Source organism: Rhododendron vialii, chromosome 2a, assembly GCF_030253575.1.
Source record: "Rhododendron vialii isolate Sample 1 chromosome 2a, ASM3025357v1".
Lineage (NCBI taxonomy): Eukaryota > Viridiplantae > Streptophyta > Magnoliopsida > Ericales > Ericaceae > Rhododendron > Rhododendron vialii.
In genome coordinates, this window is record NC_080558.1 from 43,157,435 (window position 1) to 43,181,512 (window position 24,078).

The 24,078-nt window shown below is 38.5% G+C and overlaps 3 protein-coding genes across 3 annotated transcripts; all 3 read left to right on the plus strand.

Moving 5' to 3' along the window:
- Positions 1-4,546: 4,546 nt before the first annotated feature.
- On the plus strand, positions 4,547-8,336 carry LOC131317568 (uncharacterized). Its single transcript, XM_058347105.1, has 4 exons — positions 4,547-4,586; positions 5,073-6,622; positions 6,723-7,682; positions 7,762-8,336. Exons 1-4 carry the CDS (start codon positions 4,547-4,549, stop codon positions 8,083-8,085), a joined length of 2,874 nt encoding a protein of 957 aa, XP_058203088.1. The 3' UTR covers positions 8,086-8,336.
- A 4,838-nt stretch (positions 8,337-13,174) lies between these two features.
- LOC131315707 (aspartyl protease family protein At5g10770-like) lies at positions 13,175-16,977 on the plus strand. The gene is made up of 3 exons (XM_058344910.1): positions 13,175-13,395; positions 13,770-14,097; positions 15,685-16,977. Exons 1-3 carry the CDS (start codon positions 13,212-13,214, stop codon positions 16,613-16,615), a joined length of 1,443 nt encoding a protein of 480 aa, XP_058200893.1. The 5' UTR covers positions 13,175-13,211; the 3' UTR covers positions 16,616-16,977.
- Positions 16,978-20,227: 3,250 nt separating this feature from the next.
- LOC131316320 (aspartyl protease family protein At5g10770-like) lies at positions 20,228-23,592 on the plus strand. Its single transcript, XM_058345642.1, has 3 exons — positions 20,228-20,436; positions 20,570-20,891; positions 22,182-23,592. Exons 1-3 carry the CDS (start codon positions 20,256-20,258, stop codon positions 23,119-23,121), a joined length of 1,443 nt encoding a protein of 480 aa, XP_058201625.1. The 5' UTR covers positions 20,228-20,255; the 3' UTR covers positions 23,122-23,592.
- The last annotated feature ends 486 nt before the right edge of the window (positions 23,593-24,078 follow it).

The window sequence follows — 24,078 nt, forward strand, 5'->3', positions numbered from 1 at the left end:
TTACGCTGGTAAAAATCTTCCAGGAGTTTATCCCAGCATTTTCCATGAACACTGTGACTGCCGGTGTTCAGCGTTTTTCATGAACACTGTGATTGCCGGTGTTTACAAAACGCTGGGAATAATCCCCGCGTTTTTTCCAGCTAGAACCCATACCGCCTCCAGCAAGGGAATTCCCCGCATTTACTAAACACCGGGAATAGTCTTACTAATACTTTTTTTTACCCATTTGCTATTATTTTCACTTGTTCATAATTCATTAACAAACATATAATAAGTAATAAAGTAAGAAATACACACATACAAACAATTCATAATATCATACAAATCTGTCTATCATAATTCTAAATGAAAAACATATTGTCCAAAAAAATTGACAATATTTTCTATCAAACCACATACAATGTCTCATAATTATACATTGAGAGTACACTACTCAACAAATAAAAAAATGCTTTCTGAATTGTTCTTGTACTGATGAGGTCTTCAAGAAATGAAGAGCACTACATCAAAGCATCACTGAAAACCAAATAGTAGCACCTTCCTGTAGAAGCATTTAAATATCATCCTTGGCAGCAACAAGGAATATATGCATCAGAAATAGAAGATACAGCATCAAATTGGGAACAAATTGGACTAAAGACAGAAGCTAAGACATTAAACCAACATGTACTCAATGCTTGGCATCCCAACTGTTGCCAAATTCAATTCAAGCAATTCTAGTTCAGTAACATTACAGTAAATTAACAAAGATCTGCCTGCAAGGGGGAACGAAACAGAAGCACCTTCAGAGTTGTGGAGGTATTTTTACATGCTTGTGGCTAGAATAGAGCACGATACTATAGAATTCTTATTTGTGCAATGTAAGAGAGATGATGACAGGTATCAGAGAAGAAAATAGTTTGCCATGTCATTTTTGTGCACCAAAAGCTGGAAAAAAAATGTAGTAAGATTCCTAGAACTACCACTCTCCTGCATGCAAGCAGCAATAGCAGGCAGCTATCAGTGATAGAAAAGTGGCCATTTTTGTTGTTCGTATGTAAGCCCAACATTTCTATTCTATCTTCTAGCAAGACTTGTATATTTGTAGGAAAACAGGTCCAGATTCCAATACTAAAAGGTTGAACTTAGGATATTAAACTTCAATCTCAAAATTGCAATTCAAGCATTAGCAATCCAACTGTTATACCCTTTCAGCACAATGTCAAATTGATGACTCACAATGGTAAAATGACAATTTTAAGTCAGTAAAATACTTGTTGAAACCTACCTGCTCCACTAAGCACAGAAATCAAAATGCTTGATATTGGCATCTGGTGAGGCCTCAAGAATGTCCTTCATCTCCAGTTACTTGACCATCAGAATCTAAATCCTTCTCAACTTTTCCTTCAATGAACTGCACAAGTCAGCGAAAAAGAACCTTTTATAAAGGAAGAGCCCTAGTTCTATTCTATAAACAAACATTAAAATAAAGGAAGACAATAAGGAAAGAGAGTCCAATATTTCTTAAGAAGTAAACGAAATTAGGATACATCAAAGTCTGTCTAATTGAAAGAGAGTCCAATAAACGGGGTTTAAAACAAATGCTGAGAACTAAGTTCCGTGAAACCTACTTTTAGGACCTATTTGATAGCAGGATTGGGTAGGATTACCAAAGTGATCTGCAAACCAAAAACCATGCTTGGAGTGATTTCATCAGATGGATTAGGAATCCCATGTGTTGCCCAATCCCCCCAACTGATGGGATTAGCAAACCCAAGTGTGGGGTATTATTGCTAATCCTGTCCCAAAGCGTACATGATGCCTTCGTATATATATATATAAAGTTAAAATAATTTATATGTAGGCATATATATAGTATGCAGGCATGAATAATAATTAGATAACTACATAAATAATTTAACCATTCACAGCCAAAACAATGACATAAAGGCAGTTCTATTGGAGGACACTTGATGCTTCTCCATCAATCCATTTCTAGCCATACAACAATCTGATGAGAGAGTGAGAATAGCTTGGGCCAAATGCCAAGAATTACACAGACTCATTCACTCAACAAGTTGGATTTTAGAAAATTACAGGCCTAAAATGACGGCTAGTTGCATAGGATGGGAAGTTTGTACAATGAAAAAGGCAAAGTTAAGAACACAGCTCTTCTTTGTCTATAGTAGTTTATTTGAGGGAGAGAGTAGAAGCACTTGAAGCTCAGATTGAGAGTCAAGTTTAGATCTTTTAGTTGAGACGATCTGGGAGATAATTTGGGATACTTTTCTGCAGTAATATGGATATGATGAATATATATAATGAACAATGGGGTCATGGGCCCTCCATTTGTACTCATCGAATCAATGATATTCCCTACTAATGAAAAAGAAAATCAAAAGCTTTTAACTCAATCAAGTAGCCCTATCAACAGAATCCTGAATATGTTGCTGAACGGAGAAGGAAAGTAACGACAGAGAGGGAACACAAAGAAATGAGGGCTGCAAGTGTTGTTCACCACACCACACTACACTAAAATTTTCAATATTCCAACCCCAGGTGCAAATCTTATCATCCATCAAGTAACATGACAATTTATAAATCAGAGAAAAGTTTAGTCAAGCAAATCTGGATCCTGTACTCTTCTGCTATAGGTGCTACAAAACTCAAGCCTCATTAATTTATTATTGGGCATCTGAATTACATCAAGAAACCAACGTCTCACAAATAAAAAAATTTAGAAACTCCATGTAAGTTATTGGGCTTTCTTTACCAAATCGAGAGACCCAGAATCAAGAACTAATAGGTATATTATTTGGTGTTCTTAACACCTACCATGGAGAGAGAGAGTGTGTGTGTGTGTGTACCAGATCTATGGCAGCGACAGATTTTGGAGCAGGAAAAGTGCGATCTTGGAGTTGTACGTGTAAAACCTACCTCTTGCAGCCGATGAGTGACTCCGACGCCGCCACCTCCATGAGACAGAGGGAAACATAGAGGTGAGAGAAAAAAACAAAATCGAAAAGCAGGAAAAGTGCGATCTTGGAGTTGTACGTGTAAAACCTACCTCTTACAGCCGATGAGTGACTCCGACGCTGGCGCCTCCATAAGACAGAGGGAAACATAGAGGTGAGAGAAAAAACAAAATCGAAATCGAGATAACCCTTAAAAACACTCTGAACAGGAGGTTGAGAGGTCAAGAGAGATTACCCATGAATATCGGCGATCAAAACGTTGACAATCTTCGTTCTTCAAAGTTGAAAGCACGAAGGAGAGAGAGAGAGAGATGTTGCAGCGGTGTGTAAAACTTCTGGAAGGGAGGGAGAGTAAAGTGGTGGAGAGGAATAGTTGAACGGGAAGAGAACGCGTGTACTCCCACAGGAATGACACATTTTCAATTGCCCTCCAAGACACTTGTAATTACCGAAATAGAAGCACGCAAATGGACGCAATTACCCCCAACCTCTAGCCTTGAGGTTGCCCAATCAAGGGACTTAATTGGAAAAATCGAGCCAAAAATTGGCATCCCTCAATCCCGTTCTTATTATTTAGGAGGATGGATATAAGGCCTAGTTTTTCAAATGTGCTAAAAGTATTAACGGTAGTTTTTTTATTTTATCGCTAATGAGTTTATATATTTGATAATGGGCGTGATCCGGTCAGCGGTTTGGTCATCTTCATATATGGTTGTACACACATTCTTTCTTTATCGCACACAAGCACTAACTTTTGGTTGATTGATCTGTGTCGGCCGTCGTTAATTTATAGGCGCAATCGGAACAACGGTTTTACAGTTAAGTGTTTGTTGTGTTGATTGTGGGTTGACGTCTCGAGGGTTGTTTGGGGCATGTTTGCGGTTCGGCATGTAAAATCATTAACGGTAAGTTCTATATTCTATTAAGAGATTAAGGCAAACAACATAATGGTTAGAAACTTAGGCCATCCACAGTAGTATAACCAAAAGACAATTGTTGTTAAAGTTAACAATATTTGTGCAAAAAATGGCTCACAATGGTATAATCAAACTTAGCAACATCCTTAGAAATAATCAAATTTTGGGCTTTGGATAACCAAAACTAGCAACATTTTTCAATAATCAAAATTTGTGAGCCCCACACTACATAAGTTAACTAGTTCCAAAATTTATATACACACGTATTTCAACTACTATTTTATTCTTCTCTTCTTCACTTGCTTTATATCTTTTTCACTTCAACCACAAACTGTTTCTCTTTCTTTTCCTCCAAAAGTGAAGCTTATATTTCTCGATCATCTATAATTTAACTCATCGTTGTTAGATTAAGGTATTTTACTCTTCTTTTACGTTTCTATTTTAGGTTGCATTCTTATGAATTTAACTTAAACTTAAGGGAAATTTTTAGAAATCGTCCCCCAAGTTTCAATCGAGTCTCATTTTCGTCCTCCAAATATCAATTGCTATTATTTTGACCTTCAAGTTTGTTTTTTGCTCCAATTTGGTCCAATCGTAAACGTCTGTCAACAAAGATGACGGAAATTGGCAGATTGAGGGTAGTGTGGACATTTCCCTCTCTTTTCCTTGGACAAAATGGACATTTTGCCTAGTTTCCCGCCCAAATCAGGGCAAGGTATGATAAAACCCTAAAACAGGTACCTAAATCCATTATCTTTCAATGGGGCTAGGGTACAACTGTACAAGTCAATGAAGGGATTGTAAAAGACAGGGGAAGGACCACAAAGCTCTCTGCAAAAGGTGGTGTTAAAGGCAGGAAAATTCATTTCGACAAAGGCTTTTTCAAACCAATGGGCATTTTAAGGGTTGGAAAAGATGGACCACTTTATGGTAAGTTTAGGTATTTAATTTTTCGGACAACCATTTAAAGTTTGGTGTGCATTTAATATTGTTTGGAAAGGCTCGATTTTGGTGATTCTGAATTCTTTACTCTTCTTTTGGATTTATATGCTTTTTTGTATATGCCTTGTTTGATCGGCATTTTTTATGCATGTATGAATTCTTTACTCTTTGGAAAGGCTTTATTTCGGTCCCCACCTCGTCTGTATGTTATTTCCATGTGCATGACCATTTTTTACTTTGTTTGCACCTGTTTGCACAGAAAAAGGTGATGTACACTTCTCCATAAAGCTGCATTATGATGGAAAGCTTGTGGTTGGTGTAAATAGTAGGAGATATGTTGGGGGTAAAGTATGTTTCTTTGACTGGGTTGATAGTGACTACATGGGAATGATAGAATTGAAAGACATGGTTAGGGAGTTGAATTTATTTGGCTCTATGACTTATCACTATAAAGTTCCTGCGAGGGATCTATACCATGGGTTTAGGAACTTAGAAGATGATAGTGACTGTGTAGAAATGGTTAGGTGGATCAAATTAAGCAAGACCATTGAAGTGTACGTAGAACACCATGAAATCTTTTCTAATGAAAACCACCACCTAACTACCGGAGTAGCTGTTGAGGAGCACTTAACTACTGGAGTAGCTGATGAGGAGCAGGACGGGAATGGAGATAGAGATGTGTATGAGGGTGATGAAGATCAAGATTACACAAACTCAAGTGATGATAAAACAGACTTGGAGGATTTCGTAGATAGTGAAGCTGATGATGATGAAGATGATAGACTGTTTGATATCCATGTGGACAAAAATGTTGAGTGGGGAGGGTTGTCCATGGGAAAGGGAAAAGAGCCAATGACTATTAGTAGTACCCAAGCAAATGACAATGAAGAATCAGATATAGAGGCTCAATCTGATGAGCTTATCAGCCTCAATGGCTCTGATGGTGAGGAAGGTAGAGAAGAACCTATTGTTTTTAATCCTACCTCAGACATGGCAAACCCAAAGTTCAAGGTTGGGATGATTTTTTCTACAAGAAAGTTGTTCAAAGCTGCAGTGAAAGAGCATGCCATAAAGACTGCAAAAGCCATAAAGTTTGTCAAGAATGATTCCAAAAGGGTTAGGGCTGCCTGCAAAAAACCATGTCCATGGTCTTTGCTTGCATCTAAGATGCAAGGTCTGGACAGTTTTCAAGTAAGGACCTACATTTATACACACAACTGTAAAAGGATTTTTCACAATAGACAAGTGACTTCTACATGGTTGTCAAACAAGTATGTGGAGACCCTTAGATCTAATCCTAGCTGGCAAGTTAAATGCATGAAAGACCAAGTTCAGAAAGATCACAAGGTGGGGGTATCAAGGTCTCAACTGTATAGAGCAAAGTCAAAGGCCAAGGAAATGATTGAGGGTAGCCATGTGGAGCAATATGCCAAGCTTCCAGACTATTGTGAAGAGCTTAGAAGGACAAACCCTGGCAGTACTGTTATAATGAAAACCATTGAAGATGAAGAAGGTGGAGAGAAATCAAGGTTTGAAAGATTGTACATTGCTTTAGGGGCTTGCAAAGAGGGTTTCATGGCTGGTTGCAGGCCATTCATTGGCTTAGATGGGTGCCATCTTAAAGGCCCTTACAAAGGGCAGTTGTTAGTTGCTGTTGGGATTGATGGTAACAACCAGACATATGCAGTTGCATATGCAGTAGTTGAAGCTGAGAACAAGGCATCCTGGAAATGGTTTCTTGAGATCCTATCTGAAGATCTTAATATATACAACAACCCCAATTTCACTTTCATTTCAGACAAACAAAAGGTAAATTTTAGTTGTTTCCCTTTCAGCCATTGTTTTAGTTTTTAGTTTAATTCTCTTTCATGTATGTTTTAGTTTTCCATTATTGGGTTTAATTGTACAGGGTTTAATTGCTGCTTGTGGAGAGGTAACCCCATATGCGGAACACAGATTCTGTATAAGGCACTTCTACAATAACTTCAAGGAATTTCACAAGGGCTTACACTTGAAGGAGCTACTATTCAGTGCAGCTAAGGCTAGTTATGTGGCTCGGTTCAATTTTCATATGGAAGAACTGAATGCAGCTGATGAGGGAGCCATCAATTGGTTAGCTGATCACCCACCTATGCATTGGTCAAGATCCCATTTTAAGACCATGAGCAAATGTGATGTTTTGGACAACAATAGATGTGAAAGCTTTAACGATACCATTTTAGATGCAAGGTCAAAAACAATCATACCAATGTTAGAGGAGATAAGATTGATTTTGATGGAGAGAATGCAAAAAAGAAGAGAGAAAATGAGGGAGTACACTGGTGTTCTATGTCCCAACATCAGGTGTAGGCTTAATAAGAGGTCAGATTATGCAAGCGCGAATTGTTTGGCTTATTGGTCAGGAGAGAGGATATACCAAGTTCACTGCTTTAGTGGTGAACAAGTCACAGTTGATCTTACTGACCACACCTGTACATGTAGGAAATGGGACCTCACTGGCTTTCCATGTGCTCATGCAATTGCAGCCATTGAGTACAATCATGAGAATGTAGATGAATATGTTGACCATTGGTTCACAAAACAGACTTACATGGCTAGCTATGAGCCAATAATCTATCCAATGAATGGTGCAGATATGTGGCCCAAAACAGGTGTCATTGGACCATTGCCACCGAATGTTAAGATTCAATCAGGAAGACCAAAGAAACTGAGGAAGAGGGGACCTGATGAACCACAGATTGGCACCAAGTTGAAGAGAAGAAACACCACAACAACATGTGCCCAATGTGGTAACCTTGGGCATAATAAGAGAACTTGCAAAGGACAACCAGTCACTGAAAACCAGGGTACAACTAGGGCAAAGCTACTAGTGAGTTTAATTTCTATTGATTTCAGATTTTGTTTTAGCTTATTTACATATATGTGGTGAGTGGTGAAAAGGTGTTTAGTGCATACAGGTTAGAAAGAAGCACACCACTGCCAATGGACAACAACAAAATGCAAGCCAACCAACCATGGGGACCAGTGGCAGCCAACCAACCATGTGGACCAGTTTCAGCCAACCACAAGCAGCAATGGGGACCAATAGGCCATTCAATATGAGGGCAACACAAGCAACAAAGGCTGGCAATATAAGGGCACCACCACAAGCAACCCATGGTGTCAATATAAGGGCACCACCACAACCAAACCATGGTGTCAATACAAGGGCCAATCAAAGGAAGTTCATCAACTATTCTGGATTGCCAAAAGCTTCGACCAAAAGAGCTTGATATGGCCACTGTGTTTGTTGTGCTCTTTTGTTGGAAACATCTACTTTTGGAGAAGTTATTTTTGTTATTATGGGGTCATGGTTTATGTAATGTTTGGACCTGTTCTTTATGTAATATTTGGACCAGTTCTTCAACTGAGAGAGCTTGATATGGTTGATATTATGGACTAGCTTGATATGGCTACTGTGTAATGGCTTTTGGTTATGGACATATTGTAATGGTTTATGAATGCCAAAGGTGGCTTCTTTGAATTGTTTTGTGTATTGGTTTTCTTTCTTATGCAGTATTAGGCAAGTTCCAAGCTAGTTTCTAATCTGCCTTCTGCTGTATATAGCAGATTGGTTTCAAAGGCATCTATATTGCTGTTTGTAATATGTTTCTGCTGTATTTTTTGTGCTCTGCTCATGCAATTGCAACAAATTGAATGGTGTAAAGATGTGTCAAGGTTTTGTGATGCTAAAGCTAGCAAATCTGTTGTGCTAAAGCTAGCAAATCTAGTTAGTAACAATGGCATGCTGTCAAAGCTGGTTTTTTTTAAATGCTCCTAAATGCACATCTCATTCAAAGTTGTTCCACATACTGGCACCCAATTTCAAAGGCAAAACTTATTTGTCATTCAAAGTTTCATTGGTCCCATTCTTATGCTGCTAAATTTGAAAGTTGCTTGCAATCAATGATAAGAAGAAATGATAAAAACAGGTTAGCAGCCAAATAAACCGACTTCATTTACTTCAATTTCACAAAATGGGTTGTTACATGGGTTACACAACTACTTACAACACCACCTGTAATACATTCCCCAACCAAAAAGCCACCAAAACCTTACCTAGGCTGCCGTAACCAACCATAAAATAACCTAATAACTTAACCTACAATAACCTAGCATAACCTAGATCACTATTTTTTGCAACTCAGTTGCTTAAAACCCTTGATCACATTTGCATTTCTCATCACCAGAGGAGAGGTTCCACGGCCAGAAGACCAAAAACACCACCCCATATGCCATCACCTTCTTCTCTCTTTGTTTGCACAGCCGGACTTCCTCCTCAAGCTGGGTGGTTTTTCTAAGCAACCCAAGGATGTCTTCTATTGACCGAGCACGCATTGGCCAATCCACCCACATAAAAAATGCACAAGCATCCCTACTCTGCAAAATCCATTAAAAAATCAAACTTTAGTAAAAAAAATTCTGAAGGAAAAAATGATTGAGACGGGCACCAAATGTCCAATTTTCCTCTTTTTTTTAGTAAGTTTATTGTTTGCTTTTGATAACTTAGGTTCTATATGGTTATTAATTTTCAGAAACGATTTCTCAGAAAGGAAAAAGTGGTTTGGTTGAAAACTTGAATGATTAGTTTTGATAAACTAAGAAGAATTATTCAGCAAAAGATAATTCCTACGCATGCTTACTTTTTGCTACTCTAGTTCTATGGTCGGATAACCATTTTTCTGCACTCTGTCTTCTTGAAATTTCAGGTGAATGAAAGTGGACAATTTGTGGGTTTATCAGAGATGGTTGGGCCAGTGGTAGGGCTTCGAACTTACCCCATATTGTGCACATCCATGGAATCTTCGCAGAGAGCTTTGTGGTCTTTCCCTTGTCTTTTACGATCCCCTCACTGACTTGTACAATTGTACCCTAGCCCCATTGAAAGATAATGGATTTGGGTACCAGTTTTGGGGTTTTATCATACCTTGCCCTGATTTGGGTGGGAAACTGGGCAAAATGTCCATTTTGTCCAAAGAAAAGAGAGAGAAATGTCCACAATATCCTCAATTTGCCAATTTCCGTCATCTTTGTTAACAGACGTTTATGATTGGACCAAATTGGAGCAAAAAAAAAACTTGAAGGTCAAAATAGTAGCAATTGATACTTGGAGGACGAAAATGAGACTCGGTTGAAACTTGGAAGACGATTTCTAAAAATTTCCCTAAACTTAACTTAAATCTGAAAATTGTTTTTATTTGAATTTTTTTCTCCTTTTTTAGTTTTGCGCCAAACTTTTATAGGTTATTGATCTCAACGAGAGGAATTGGGAAAAGTGTTTTTTTTTTTTTATTTTTACCCCAGTATTTTGATAAATAATCACTTTTTAGCAAAAAAAATTTTGATTTTTTCGACTAAAAAGTGGTTATTCAATTTTTTGTTCCTCCCCCTATGGTTGAGTAAACAAAGAACCTTGCAAAAAAAAAAAGAGGAAGAACCTTGCATTCTTTTTCAAATTTAAGAACACATCTGATCTTTTTTTTTTGAAAGATTAAGAGAGTGGCGGATTTGTGATATAGGCTATAGGAATAGGAAGAAAAAAAATCGGTGTTGTTTTGATAGATAACACTAGGAAGAACACCATATATTCGATATATTTTTGCCCAAAAAAAACGTAATGGAGGGAAGTGAATGGCGGGAAACAAAAAGGGAGAGAGAGATTGTGTGAAATTGTAGTGGACCCCTTATTTTGGTTATGGACTAGAAGTGACCATTGTGAACCTCAACATTGTTAAGCTTAGCAATCTCTTAAGTGAATAATCAAAAGCTGATGTGTCAACTTTTGGTTATCCATTTTTTATTATACCACTGTGGATGGCCTTAGAATACACACTTCGAGAGACAACACAACATATAAATACACACACATTTTCCAATTTGGTCCGGCTTACTTCGGATTTGAAGGTTGAAAACCACACCGGACCTATTTTTTCAGGTTCTTAAAATCTCAAACCAGACCGAACTAATAAAGTCTGAAAATCAATCTAAACCATTGATTTTGATTTTCGGAATCGAATTATTAAGAGAGATAGACAAAGAGACAAAAACCAAGAGGGGCGAGCCGCGAGCACTTAGATAGCGGCGAGTAGCATCTTGTACTTCACTGAGTGTTCAGTAATGAAATACAGCTAGAGTACGTGTATGAAAATTATGCACAAACCCTATGCAACAATCAGACAAGATGGCTTTACGAATGCCCTTTCAATATGATTTGAAATGAGGCATATTTATTTGTTCTCAACAGTATAACACGAAAATGTACAATTCACAGAACATGCAGATTCCTCTATTTTGGAGTCGGATATAACATTTAAAGACCGTGACAATACAATTGCGCGTCTAATCCAAACCAATCAAAAATGCAACCCAAATAAAGGCCGCCATAGCTCGGTATCATTGGAGAATCCAAGACTAAAGATCTTGAACGGGTCTATAAGCGAAACTATAATACAAATTGCAAGAACGTAAGCGTAAGTGGATAATAAATCAAGAAAAGTCGATTTCGGATTGGGAATCATTACAAGTACACTGTGAAAGAAGCAGCAAAACAACTCAAGCGAAGATGTAATATAGATGCACGTAAGCCCATATATAAGCAGACCTATGCATACCTATATACAGATAGAATTTGAGAAAGGAAGGAAGTTCGTGTGTACCCGAAGGGAGAGTGGAGAGGAGGGAATTGTGCACGGACAGACATATAAAGAAAATGAAAATTTATAGAAATGGTCCTCCTATGTTTTTTCGAGTCTCATTTTCGTCCTCCAAGTATCAATTGCAATTCTTTTAACTTTCAAATTTAATTTTCGTACCAAATCGGTCCAATTGATCGATAACTTCCGCAACAAATTTATTTGGGGCCATCTGCCTTCCAATTTTCCAGAGAGATCATCAGGTAAGGCATCCAACAATCCAATTCAGCCACCAAACCATCTTAGTCGGTTTCCCATGATTTTACTCCGACAACTTAAAATAATGCCTATGTGTAGATAGTGCAGTTTTTCATTAAATATTTTATTTTATTGCAACCGCTTTTGTAATTATATATAGTTTTGCTACTCTTTTTCCATTGGCTCGTGCTTCACTAGTTATGTTAGGTCAAGGAACCAAAGTTCCACTGATTTGATGGATATATGTTTATATATTCATACAAAGAACATAATGCATGTCACAATGGAATTGAAGTGCAGCTAGCTCTCATCCTTAGTGGAGATTACTCATGCCCTTTGAACAGATTTACTCATATATCCTTAGTGGAAATCAGAGCAATTGGCATACACTTAGCTACCTATATGAGGGAGAAAGATATTACTCATGCATGCCCTTTGAGTTCAATTGTGTTTAATATGATCATTGCGAAGTCCATAGTATTTGTTAGAAGGGACACAACTTACACTGACGAGCAAGGAATAGAGGATGAAGATTAAAGAATGACAGTTGATGAAAGTTAGTTTAAAAATGCCAAAAAGGCACTAATTTAAAATTTTATACTGTTCATGGCTAGAAAATGGCAATGGCTGAAGCCACTGGGATTGTTCTAGAAGTCACTAAAAATTGTTGTTTTTTTATGTAGAGGGAAATATTGCAAGTAGCTCTCATCATAGTGGACATGCAATAAAAGCACCATTTGAGATGATAGATACTTTGATATTCCATTACACCCATGATTCTATGAACATGACTAAGAAGCTTCTACTTCTTGTCATAGAATAATAGAAAAAAAGTTCATGCATATTCTTGTATGTCTCATTGACGGTCCGAACACCTATTTGTCGAAGTGTGATGTGCATAACATGTCGTGCATCCAACAACTGCTCGAAACTCATCTCGGCAATGGACGACCGAGAGTCAACGGCAATGAACTCATCTCGGTTGCATGATCCGACGGCTCAGATCGTGCACACCATGCATGTTGTGCACAAGCACAACAGGCTCTCCCAATTCATCGTGCTCAAAGGCCACTAAGAGAGCCTCGAAGGAGAGGAATTTTTCAGTGCTGAGCGGGTATTGCCGACTTGGCAGCCGCTCGGTGCATCAGAGCCGTCCGATGCATTTTTGGACAGCTTGGATTAAAACACTCTCTCTCCTCTCATCCCAACATCTTCTCTCTCCTTTTCTGAGCCGTCCAAACACGTAATGGAAGGTTCGGATGCGCGAGCGGGCACCACGTGATACCCGCTCGGCACTGAAAAATTTTTCCTCCAAGGACGACTACCAGTGGTTTTTGAAGTCGATATGGTGGAGATTGGTGCATAGATTCTTCTCTTAGTGGTTGACTTGAAAGGTTGAATTAAAGTGTCTATCTATGTATATATCTAGCACAAGTGCTAATTGAGAGACTAAGGAGGAAATAGGACCGATGGCCAGTATTCCCATCACTACTGTCTCCATTGGCCATGTCTTGTATGCTTTTCTTGTTTCTCTTTCGATACTTCTGATCTCCTCCTCAAATAAGGTCTTTGCTGTTGGTGGTGGACAAACTTTTCATACAATTCAAGTTACCTCTCTCCTGCCATCTTCTGTTTGCAGCCCTTCTACCAAAGGTTAACATGCATGATTCTCTCTCTCTCTCTCTCTCTCTCTCTCTCTCTCTCTCTCTCTCTCTTATATGTGTGTGTACACGTGCCCGTTCTTGGTGAAAATTTTTGGTTAAGTATTCGTCCTGACATGACAGTGTGGTAGAGTGCAAAAATTTGGACCGAAATTGAAAAAGTTCATAAAAACGAACAAAATCACGGTAAAACTATCATTCTCAAATTTTTTTTCCCCTTTAGTGAACCCCCTTTTTTTTTGTTTTGTTTTGCTATTTATAGGCCTTGCTTAGAAAATACACTTGCTTAATATATATAATTATTCCTGGATGTCAAACAAACGAATTCTTAATTGTGTAAGAAAACTTCTTTTCTTTCTTTGCTAGATCACAACAAAATCGGATCGCTGAAAGTTGTTCATAGACATGGACCATGCTCTCAACTCAACCAAGACCAAGCCAATACTCCAACTATGACCGAGATCCTCTCTCATGACCAATCCCGAGTCGAATCAATTCAACATCGACTTGGCTTTAGCAAGGCCCAAAACAGGTTCCCGGGGTCGCGAGCCACCCTTCCAGACAAGTCTGGTGACTCAATCGGCTCGGGTAACTACATCGTAATGGTCGGACTCGGGACTCCCAAAAAGGACTTATCTCTCGTAATTGACACCGGTAGCGGCCTCACCTGGACTCAATGCGAGCCATGCGTAAAGTATTACTTGAGATTTAAGATTCTAGACTTCCATTTTAAATTTTTTGGACAAACGACCAAAATCACCTCCAAAATTTTTAAAAATTATTTCATGCCCCTCATCTTTGGAAAATTACAAAAGAAAAACTCCACTCTTGTAACTAATTAATCTCTTCTCGTGACGTATATAGCCGCTAGAAAGTTTGATGTAATTTGTCTGATAACATCAAATTCTACTTACAATTGACCAACTTACCTTTTTTTGGCCTGTGAAGGCTATTTTCACCCCTTTGCATTTTTTGATCACAAGCCCCAAAAGGTTAATGTGGTCCATTGTGTTAGAATTTGATAATGTCAGACAGATTTTGTCAAATTTTCTAGCGGTTACATCACGAAAATAGAATAATTTGTTTATAGACAGGGGTATTTTGTAATTTCTCATAGATGAGGGGCAATGTGTAATTTGTAGAAACCTTGGGGTGATTTTAGTAATTTACTCTGTTTACTTTTTTTGATACGTATATTTTGCAGGGCCCACTAGAATAATCATTTATTTTGTTTTATTTTGAATATTGGAGTAGGATTCAAGTTAAATAGCAACTTTTTAGTTTAAATTGAGTCTGTGCGAAGAAAATAATAATCATAAAAGACCGGTGTAAAAATGTGACATATTGTGGTCCAGTAGTTTCAAAACATGAACCCTACATTACTAATCCTAATTGATAAAACATGATTTTTTGGAGTAATTATTCTAAGTCGATCTGCTCGCCACCACGTATTTATGTGAGAAGATCCATGTACTTAGTCATGGACCGTACGAAAATGTGTGATTGTGGAATAGTATGAAATGCCATGTAGCTGTGTTTCCGGAGTACATAATTTCACATTTTTACCATACCAATAACGAACAAACAATTGAGGCAACAAAGGTTAGGATTTTGTGATATTGTTATATATAGTTCTTGAATGCATACTATATATATGAACATTATCTACAATCACCGATAATGAACCGAAATATTTTTTTTCCATCGCAAAAAGAAATTTATTAACCAACGTAATTGAACCAACAATTGAGGACATAAAGGATAAGGTTTTACTGATTTTATTATAGTTGTTCACTACTACATGGTCATTATTATGAGTAATTATTTAATAATTCAAGAGTATCTTCACGTGGTATTGTAAACTACTTCCTCCGTCCCGATTTGTTTGTCTCATTTTTGACTTTTTGAGAGTGTTTGACCTCTCAAAGAATTGGCTATAATTTTCAATTCGTAATGTTTTTAATATGCAATATGGATCTTGTTTGATAGGTCTCAATTAGTTTTATTATATAAAATCTTCAAAATCATAAAAAATATTATAAAATATAAGATATAAGTATATTTTTGAAAGACACGAATTTCGACAATTGGACAAACAAATTGGGACGGAAGGAGTATTTTACAATCACATGTTTTTATGAGATCTATATATTTAGTGATAGACATCAAAAAATGTATAATTGTAAAAGAAACTAGAGTACGTACCACATGATGGTACTCATTGTATAATTTCACCATTACTAATGCACTATGTATTTTCATGATAAATCCACACCAATAGGTGCTACCATCAAGAAGAGCCCACCTTCAACCCTTCCTCGTCCCAATCCTACAGAAACATAACTTGCGACTCACCACGGTGCTCCCAACTCACCTCCGCCACCGGAAACTCGCCGGGTTGCGCCACCACCACCTGCGTCTACGGCATCCGGTACAGCGACTCCTCCTTCTCTGTCGGCCTCCTCGGCTCCGAAAAACTGACGCTGACTCCCTCCGACGTCTTCCCTCATTTCATCTTCGGCTGCGGCAAGAACAACCAAGGCCTCTTCTACGGCGCGGCTGGACTACTCGGCCTTGACCGCGGCCCTTTCTCCACCGTCTCGCAAACCGCTTTCAAATACGGAAACTACTTCTCCTATTGTCTCCCATCAGATTCGAGCTCAACTGGAACCCTAACGTTTGGGAAAGGAGGAACAAAGTCCACTGACTTAAAGTTTACTCCTTTGCTGGTTAATCCACAGGCGACAATGTATTATTTTGTCGGCATCATCGGGATTAAAGTCGGCGGAGAGAAGTTACCCATCTCCGAATCGGTGTTCAAGACTCCCGGGACGATAATCGACTCCGGCACCACCTTCACCCGGCTTCAGCCGGGTGCATACGCCGCTCTCCGGACAAGTTTCCTGGAAGCGACCAAGGATTACAACAGGACCGCAGGGGGGTTGATTTTCGACACGTGCTACGATTTCACCGGCTACGATACGGTTAGGGTTCCGACGATAAGCTTCTTGTTCGCCGGAAACATCGAGGTTCCCATTGACGTATCGGGGATACTCATCTATGTTGGTTCATCGAGGTTTTGTCTTGCGTTCGCCGGTAACAGCGATGCCTCCAACGTGGGTATTTTTGGAAATGTGCAGCAGCAGACTTTGGATGTGGTTCATGATGTTGCTGGTGGGAAGATAGGGTTTGGGACTAGAGGGTGTTCTTAATTATGTTAAAAGCTAATTTGAGAAAAGAAATGCCAGGCACAATTGTAACTTCACATCTACTCTTACGTTCTCTCACAAGTGACGACGAAGACGAGGATATTTCACACCTGATGACATGAATCTCGTATCCTCATCGTCACCGGTGAGAGCAAATAATATAAGAATGATAGTGTCGGGCATTACTCTATTAAATAAAAAGATTGTGTACGTAGGTAAGAATAAGAATGAAATAAGGGTCAAGAGGGCGCTTGAATACCCTTTTGAGAAGCAGTATGTTTGAATGTGTAAGCACATAGACTGAAAGAAGGGGATACAATGGGTTTTCCTTTTGGTCCTTAATGTTTTGGTTGATGTTTTGCTTTCCTGGTGTCTTGGATCTTGGATGACATTTGCATTTGTGCCGTTAATCCGTTTAATTTTTGTTTATCATCTTGAATGATTTGTAAATATCTTTTGCAGGGCAAAAAAAGAAAGAAAAGAAAGAAGGGGATAGAATATTCTCACACATAACCCATATGCCATAACTGGAAACAGATTGGAAGAATTACACATGCCATAATTGGAAATTGGACTGATCTAACCTATCTCAACTTTAAAACAATCGAGGCATTAGAAGAATTAAAATGGCAAAAGTACCTTCAAACATATCTTATAAGCAAGGATGGAGCCAGGAGGGTTAGTATAGGCTGTTGTCCCCCTCCAATTTTTAAAAATATTAAAATTATCATTAAAATTTGCCACCTACGCAAAAATTATGGCTCCATCTACCTGTAAATAATGGATTTTGCTATTACTAGACACGTTGAGTAATTATGAAGTCTCATATGCCAAGTGATGATGCTCCGAGATGCTCCAATACCACATATTTGTGTAAAATCCATATACTTGGTCAGAGGCCCCAAAAGTGACCGAAATATCACGTGCCCATGCTTCGGGAGCCATAGACGTCCCAAATTCATAAATCTTATTTGCAAATTAAAAGGTCCTGCTATTGGTACCGACCAATAGCGCAGGAAAAATGAACTGATGGCCGCATCGGGCTGTCTCCGACTACCGGACAGTTGATCCGAGCTGTCCAAAAATTTTAAAAAAAAAACCGAGTGTGCCTACGCAAAAATTATTGGCATACGACGTGCGTAGGAGCTCGATCCAAATATACCATTTTTGTACATACATGTATACACGAAAAAATGGGGTGTTTGGATCGAGCACCTACGCACGTCGAATGCCGTTGATTCTCCCGTAAGCCAACTCCGTTTTTTTTTAAAAAAATTTTGGACGGCTCAAATCGACTGTTCGGTAGCTGGAGACAACCCGATGCGGCCGTCGATGCATTTTTCCTACGGAACCGTAGGTACCAATATCATTTTTGCAAATTAAATACAAACACCTTCCTATAACCTATTCGTTGAACCCCAGATGAAAACAACAGTACAATATAAAGAGCAATTTGTCAGTTAATTCTGGTAGCAAGATTGAAAAGGCTCCTATGCCAGGTCTGTCCGTACACTAACGTCACTAGTGATGAGGCTTAATTTCCCACTTAACAATATCAACGGATGCACTAAGGTGGGATGCAGGGGCTCTGCTGTGACATGAGTCACAGTACCCCTTATCGACACCTCAAAAGGTACCGTTTTCGATGAAATTTTTTTTTAGATTTTCTGTTTGCAATCCTATGAAATAGAAACGTGATTATAAGAGGTTATAGGAGTAAGGAGATTAGGAATTCAATTTTTTTTTTTTGATAGGTAAAAATTTATTCAAAATCGGGAGAAGGATAAGGGAAATTCAAAAAAAAATTGGACAGTATTCACATGAGTCGAAGCCTAGCCCCAAAGGTCTAAAACATTAGCCTAAAAATAAAACAATTAAGCACACCCGTTACCCAGATAAATAACAAATCCCAAATAAACAAACATGCCCAAAGGGAACAGCTCGGTAGATTAACCCCACAAAACCCTAACCCGATTCATAATCGCTGCAACACAAAACACCGTATGCATCACCACCCAGACAGCACCATCACCCAACTGCCTCGCCGTTAAACATATCCGATCACTCCCAGATATAGATGATCGGCCGGCAACAAAAGGAATTCAATTTTTATAAGGTCTTAATTTAACTATATATATTAACTATATATACTATAACTTTCGCCGAGAAAAAAAAGGTTGTGATTGAATGTTGATTAATTTTCTACAATAAAATGATGTCTCCATTATATATGAAGAGAAGTATTGCAGCTAGCACTCATCCAAATGGAGCTGCAGTTAAAAGGCACAATTTGGGATGATGTTTTGGTATTCTATTACACCCATGACCTTGACTAGGAAGCTTCTCCTCTTATCTTGTTAGTCCTAGGATACTAGGAAAAAGCTTATATTTACTCAAGTACGTCTTATCATTAATTTACATGATTGCCTATTTGTGTAACGAAAGTGGCTATAGTTGGTCACTAATGTATCAATCAATATCGTGTGATTCAGATTTATTCTGGAGGTGGTTTCAAATCACCACATGCGTTGAATGTGAGCCGGGCATGCACCATTTGGTCTCCTTATGTAATTATTACTTTTCATTGTTTTGTCTCTCGTTTAATTTCAACCGGATAAAAAATTATTTATTTTTTTCAACTGATAATTTTTTTATTTTCAACATGAATTTTGTTTGATAGATCTTTATTAATTTTATTAAACAAAACTTTCAAAATCACCTAAAACATTGTAAATTACTACTCCCAAATTAAAAGACTAAAAAATTGAAAGGGGGAGTAATACATCTTTTCCTATTTTCCACTACTTTGAAAGCTAAGCACAACACACAAACAAAATCAATTTTTCTTTCTTTGTTTTTATCAACAATTTTCCTTTTTTTCTTTCTTTATTTGTTGAGTTCCATTTTCCTTTTGTCCCACTCATTTTACAGCAACCAATTATGAGACCCTCCATGGAGTACCACCAGAGTTTTTCAAAGTGGGATAGTGGAGATTGGTCCCTAATTTGCCCATAAGAAATTAAGGATAATTTTTCTCTTAGTGCTTGACCTAAAAGGTTGAATCAAAGTCCATTATAAAATCCAGCATATAAATCTCGGTGGTTTTACATAGTGGTATTGGGACACGTAAGTCGTAATGATAACGTTCGAGGTGTAACGGTATCAGAAGTAAGGAATGATACATAACGAGAAGCTAGCAGCCGATTGAATCGGTTGTGAATCTTTTTAAAAAAAATAGAAAAAAATTTAAATGCCACAACAGTAACGGCCGTAAAGGCCATGATTCGATCTGTACGTGAATTGTAAAGGCACCATTAAGTAATGGGAATTGGCCACTTTTCCCTCTCACCAATATACTGGGGTGTAACGTATCGGCGTGCTAAAAAACCGTTACATATCGGTCGTTACATTACTTTTCTCCCTCCTAAGGTCTTATGTTTGACACCTCTCAAACTTTATCAACTCTTATGGAGTTAGTTCATAACTTTAATTCGGATTCACGCAAGTGGGCGATGGGGTGATCCCTCAAGATTAGTAGAATATGCGCGCAAACTGACCCGAGGCCAGTTATCCAAATATATATATGTGTGTGTAGCAGAAGTGCCCTGTATTTCAGAGAGAAACTAGGGAGGAAATCGGTTCGATGGCCAGTCCCATTAATGGATCCATTAGCTTCCTCGTCTATGCTTTTTTGGTTTCTTTCTCCCTAACTCTCTGCTCCCCAAATAAAGGATTTGCTTTGGCTGGTGGAGAGACTTTAAACTACCATATGGTTAAAATCAGCTCTCTCATGCCATCTTCTGTTTGCAGCCCTTCCACCAAAGGTAATTACATGCATGACTCTCTCTCTCTCTCTCTCTCTCTCTCTCTCTCTCTCTCTCTCTCTCTCTCTCTCTCTCTCTCTCTCTCTCTCTCTCTCTCTCTGTATATAAGTGTGAAAAACTTCGTTATTCCTAGATCAAAGCAAGAGGGGATCACTTAAAGTTGTTCATCGACATGGACCATGCTCTCACTTAAATCAAGACCAAGCCAGTGCTCCAACAATGACCCAGATCCTCTCTCATGACCAATCCCGAGTCGCGTCAATTCACCGCCGACTTGGCTGGAAGAAGGCCCAAAACAGAACCCAGGGATTGAGAGCCACCCTCCCGGCCAATCCCATTCATCGATTCGATAAATTCTACGTGACGGTTGGACTTGGAACTCCCAAAAAGGATCTATCTCTCGTCTTCGACACTGCCAGCAGTCTCAGTTGGACTCAGTGTGAGCCATGCACAAAGTATATATTACTTGAGCTTTAAGATTCTAAACGTTCATATAGCTCTCTTTTTTCTCTTTGGTGCATATTGCATTATATTTTGCAGGGCCAACTAGAATAATTACTTCAATTTTCATTTGCATATGTTGAACCGGGATATATGTTTTTAATTGCAACCTTTAGATTAAAATCGGGTGGAGCCTAGGGCTGGGCTAAAATCAGGCCCGGGCAGTGCTAGATTTTAATCGGCTAGGAAAGACTTCGGGCCACTGGGCCAAATTTACACACCTAATTGCTATATTGAAAATGCTCTTTCCGTCTTCATTCTTGGTTTTTCTTCGGTTGGCGTTTTCATAATCGGATAAAAAATGCTAATCTATCATTTTAATCATTGTAACTTATTTTAATGATTAATAAATTTCTTTTGCCGATGAAAAAAAATGCTACACTATGGCAGTCAATTTTCTTAAACTTGTTTGTGCCACCCAAACAATCTTATTTAGAACACTTAAACGGTGTTTTTAATTCAAGAACAATCTATAAACGATACAAATATATATATATATATATATATATATATATATATATATATATATATATATATATTAATTATTTTGTTGGATACATAAATACCGAAAATGAACCAACAATTGAGGACAAAAGGTAAGATTCTTTTATGAGGCCCGGTAAGATTCACTTTCAAAGGTCCAGATAGTTTTATATACAGTTTCATGGATTCAGTGTCATGACTCTTATCATTTTTGTTCTTTTACACTAGTTTTTCGACTACTAGGCCATATCTAATGTAGAAAATAACATTTTTTTGGAGGCTCACGGAGACCCAATCCCATACGTTCAAAAGTATTTTGGACGATCCCGATTAAAAACAAACTATTATCGATAATAGATTTTTATTGCCGGTAATAGTTTATAAATATATCTTAACCATTGATTGCCGAAATAGACGACTGATATTGCACGGCCTGTACATAAGTTATACCCATCTCAAATGTATTGTTTCTATATGGAGAAATTTTTCGGTGCCGGGTGAGTGTATCTCATGTGGTACCCGCACGGCAAATCTATACAGTCCAATACACTTTTGGATCGCTCGGATTGAAACTCTTTCTCTCCTCTCATCCTAACACTTTCTCTCTACTTTTTCTCCTTTCTTTCTACTTTTTCTCTCTCCAACTCCGAGCAGCTCAAAAACGCAATGGACGACTCAAATTGTCCAAACGGGCACCATGAGATACCCACCCAGCACTGAAGTTTTTTCCTTCTATATGATAAACTCATGCCAATATACAGGTGCTACAATCAAAAAGAGCCCATATTCAACCCGTCCGCGTCGGAATCATACAGAAACATAACTTGCGACGCACCGCAATGCTCCCAACTCACCTCCGCCACCGGAGTCTCAACCGATTGCTCCACCGCCACCTGCGCCTATGGCATTCAAGACGGAGGAGATATCGAGGGAGACTCCTCCTCTGTTGGATTCCTCGGCTACGAAAAACTTACCATAACTCCCTCTGATGTTTTCCCCAATTTCATCTTCGGCTGCGGTAGAAACAACCAAAACCCCTTCTACGCTGCTGACGGACTGATCGGCCTCAGCCGCGACCCCTTATCCGCCGTCTCCCAAACTGCTTCGAAATACGGAAATTACTTCTACTGTCTTCCAACACCGATTAGCACCGGAACCCTAACTTTCGGAGAGGGGGGAACGAATTCCAAGAATATCAAATTCACTCCGTCACCCGTGAATCCAAAAGCGCCGTCGTTTTACTTCGTCGACCTCATCGGGATTAAAGTCGGCGGAAGTAGGTTACCGGTCTCCGAATCAGTGTTCAAAACTCCCGGCACCATAATCGACACCGGCACCGTCATCACAAGACTTCCATCCGTGGCTTACGCTGCTCTCCGTACAAGTTTTCTGGAAGCGACGAAGGGTAGCGGCTTCCGGAGTGGATATTTTTCATTTTTAGACACGTGCTATGATTATACAATGTACGATGTAGTGAAGATTCCGAAGATAAGCTTCTTATTCGGTGGGAATATCGAGGTCCCGATCAATGAAGTGGGGATTCTCTACTTCCACGATTGGAAGACGGTTTGCCTTGCGTTCGCCGAAAACAGCAATGCCTCCGATGTGAGTATTTTGGGGAGTTTGCATCAGGAAACTTTGGATGTGGTTTATGATATTGAGGGTGAGCAGATAGGGTTTGGGACTGGAGGGTGTTCCTAAATATGTGTTAAGCCAATCATGCTACAGACACCGCTTCTTAGTCACTCTCTAGACGCTCCCCCCTCACAAGCAGTGGAGCTTGCAGATGTGTGGAGCCCACTGCTTGTGGGAGAGAAATGTCTGTAAAATGGTTGAGAGACGTGTCCCCAGCATTTCTAAAAACTACAAGAATGAACATGTTTGGTAGCGGATCAAAAAAAAAAAAAGAACTTGTTTGGTAGAATGTGAAATAAGACGGTCAGAAATAATCAGAGCAGTCTGTGGGTTTATGTGTGGTTTTTATATTAAGGTTTGGCAAGCAAATATGTACACATGCAATTCATGTTTGTGTTTGTGTTTGTAAGTTAAAAGTTGCATGGTGTTCATGAGGCAACTTAAGTCATGTTTGGTAGTTTGGATTTCCCATAACAAAGAAGGGAATAAATATAACTACAAGATCCAATCAATCATATCACAGTTGTTGGTACGATAGTTAAAATATATTATTACTAGTCATCATGTTAAGTCAAATCAATATCAATATGAACCTAACTTTTGATAATAAATGCACAATGTGATAGCACTCAGAAAATTTAATCGTTAAAATTGTTACCTCTTAAAACTCATGTTGTCTCACATTTCCGGTTGGTACAGGCTCTAATACCATATGTGACGATTGACCCGCTTTTGATTTGAGACTTCAAAGCAACGACGCTCATAAATGGCACCGTTTTCTCCAAAAACAAATTTTTTTTCTTCAATGTCATTTATAAGGAGAAACCGAAATTAAAAAGAAATAATAGTTATGTCACTATTTTACAAAGTGACATCATAAATATATTATATCACAGTTTATAGGAAACTGATATTAAAAAGAAATAATAGTTATGTCACTATTTTACAAAGTGACATCATAAATATATTAGATCACAGTTTATAGGAAACTGACATTAAAAAGAAAGAATAGTTGTGTCAATA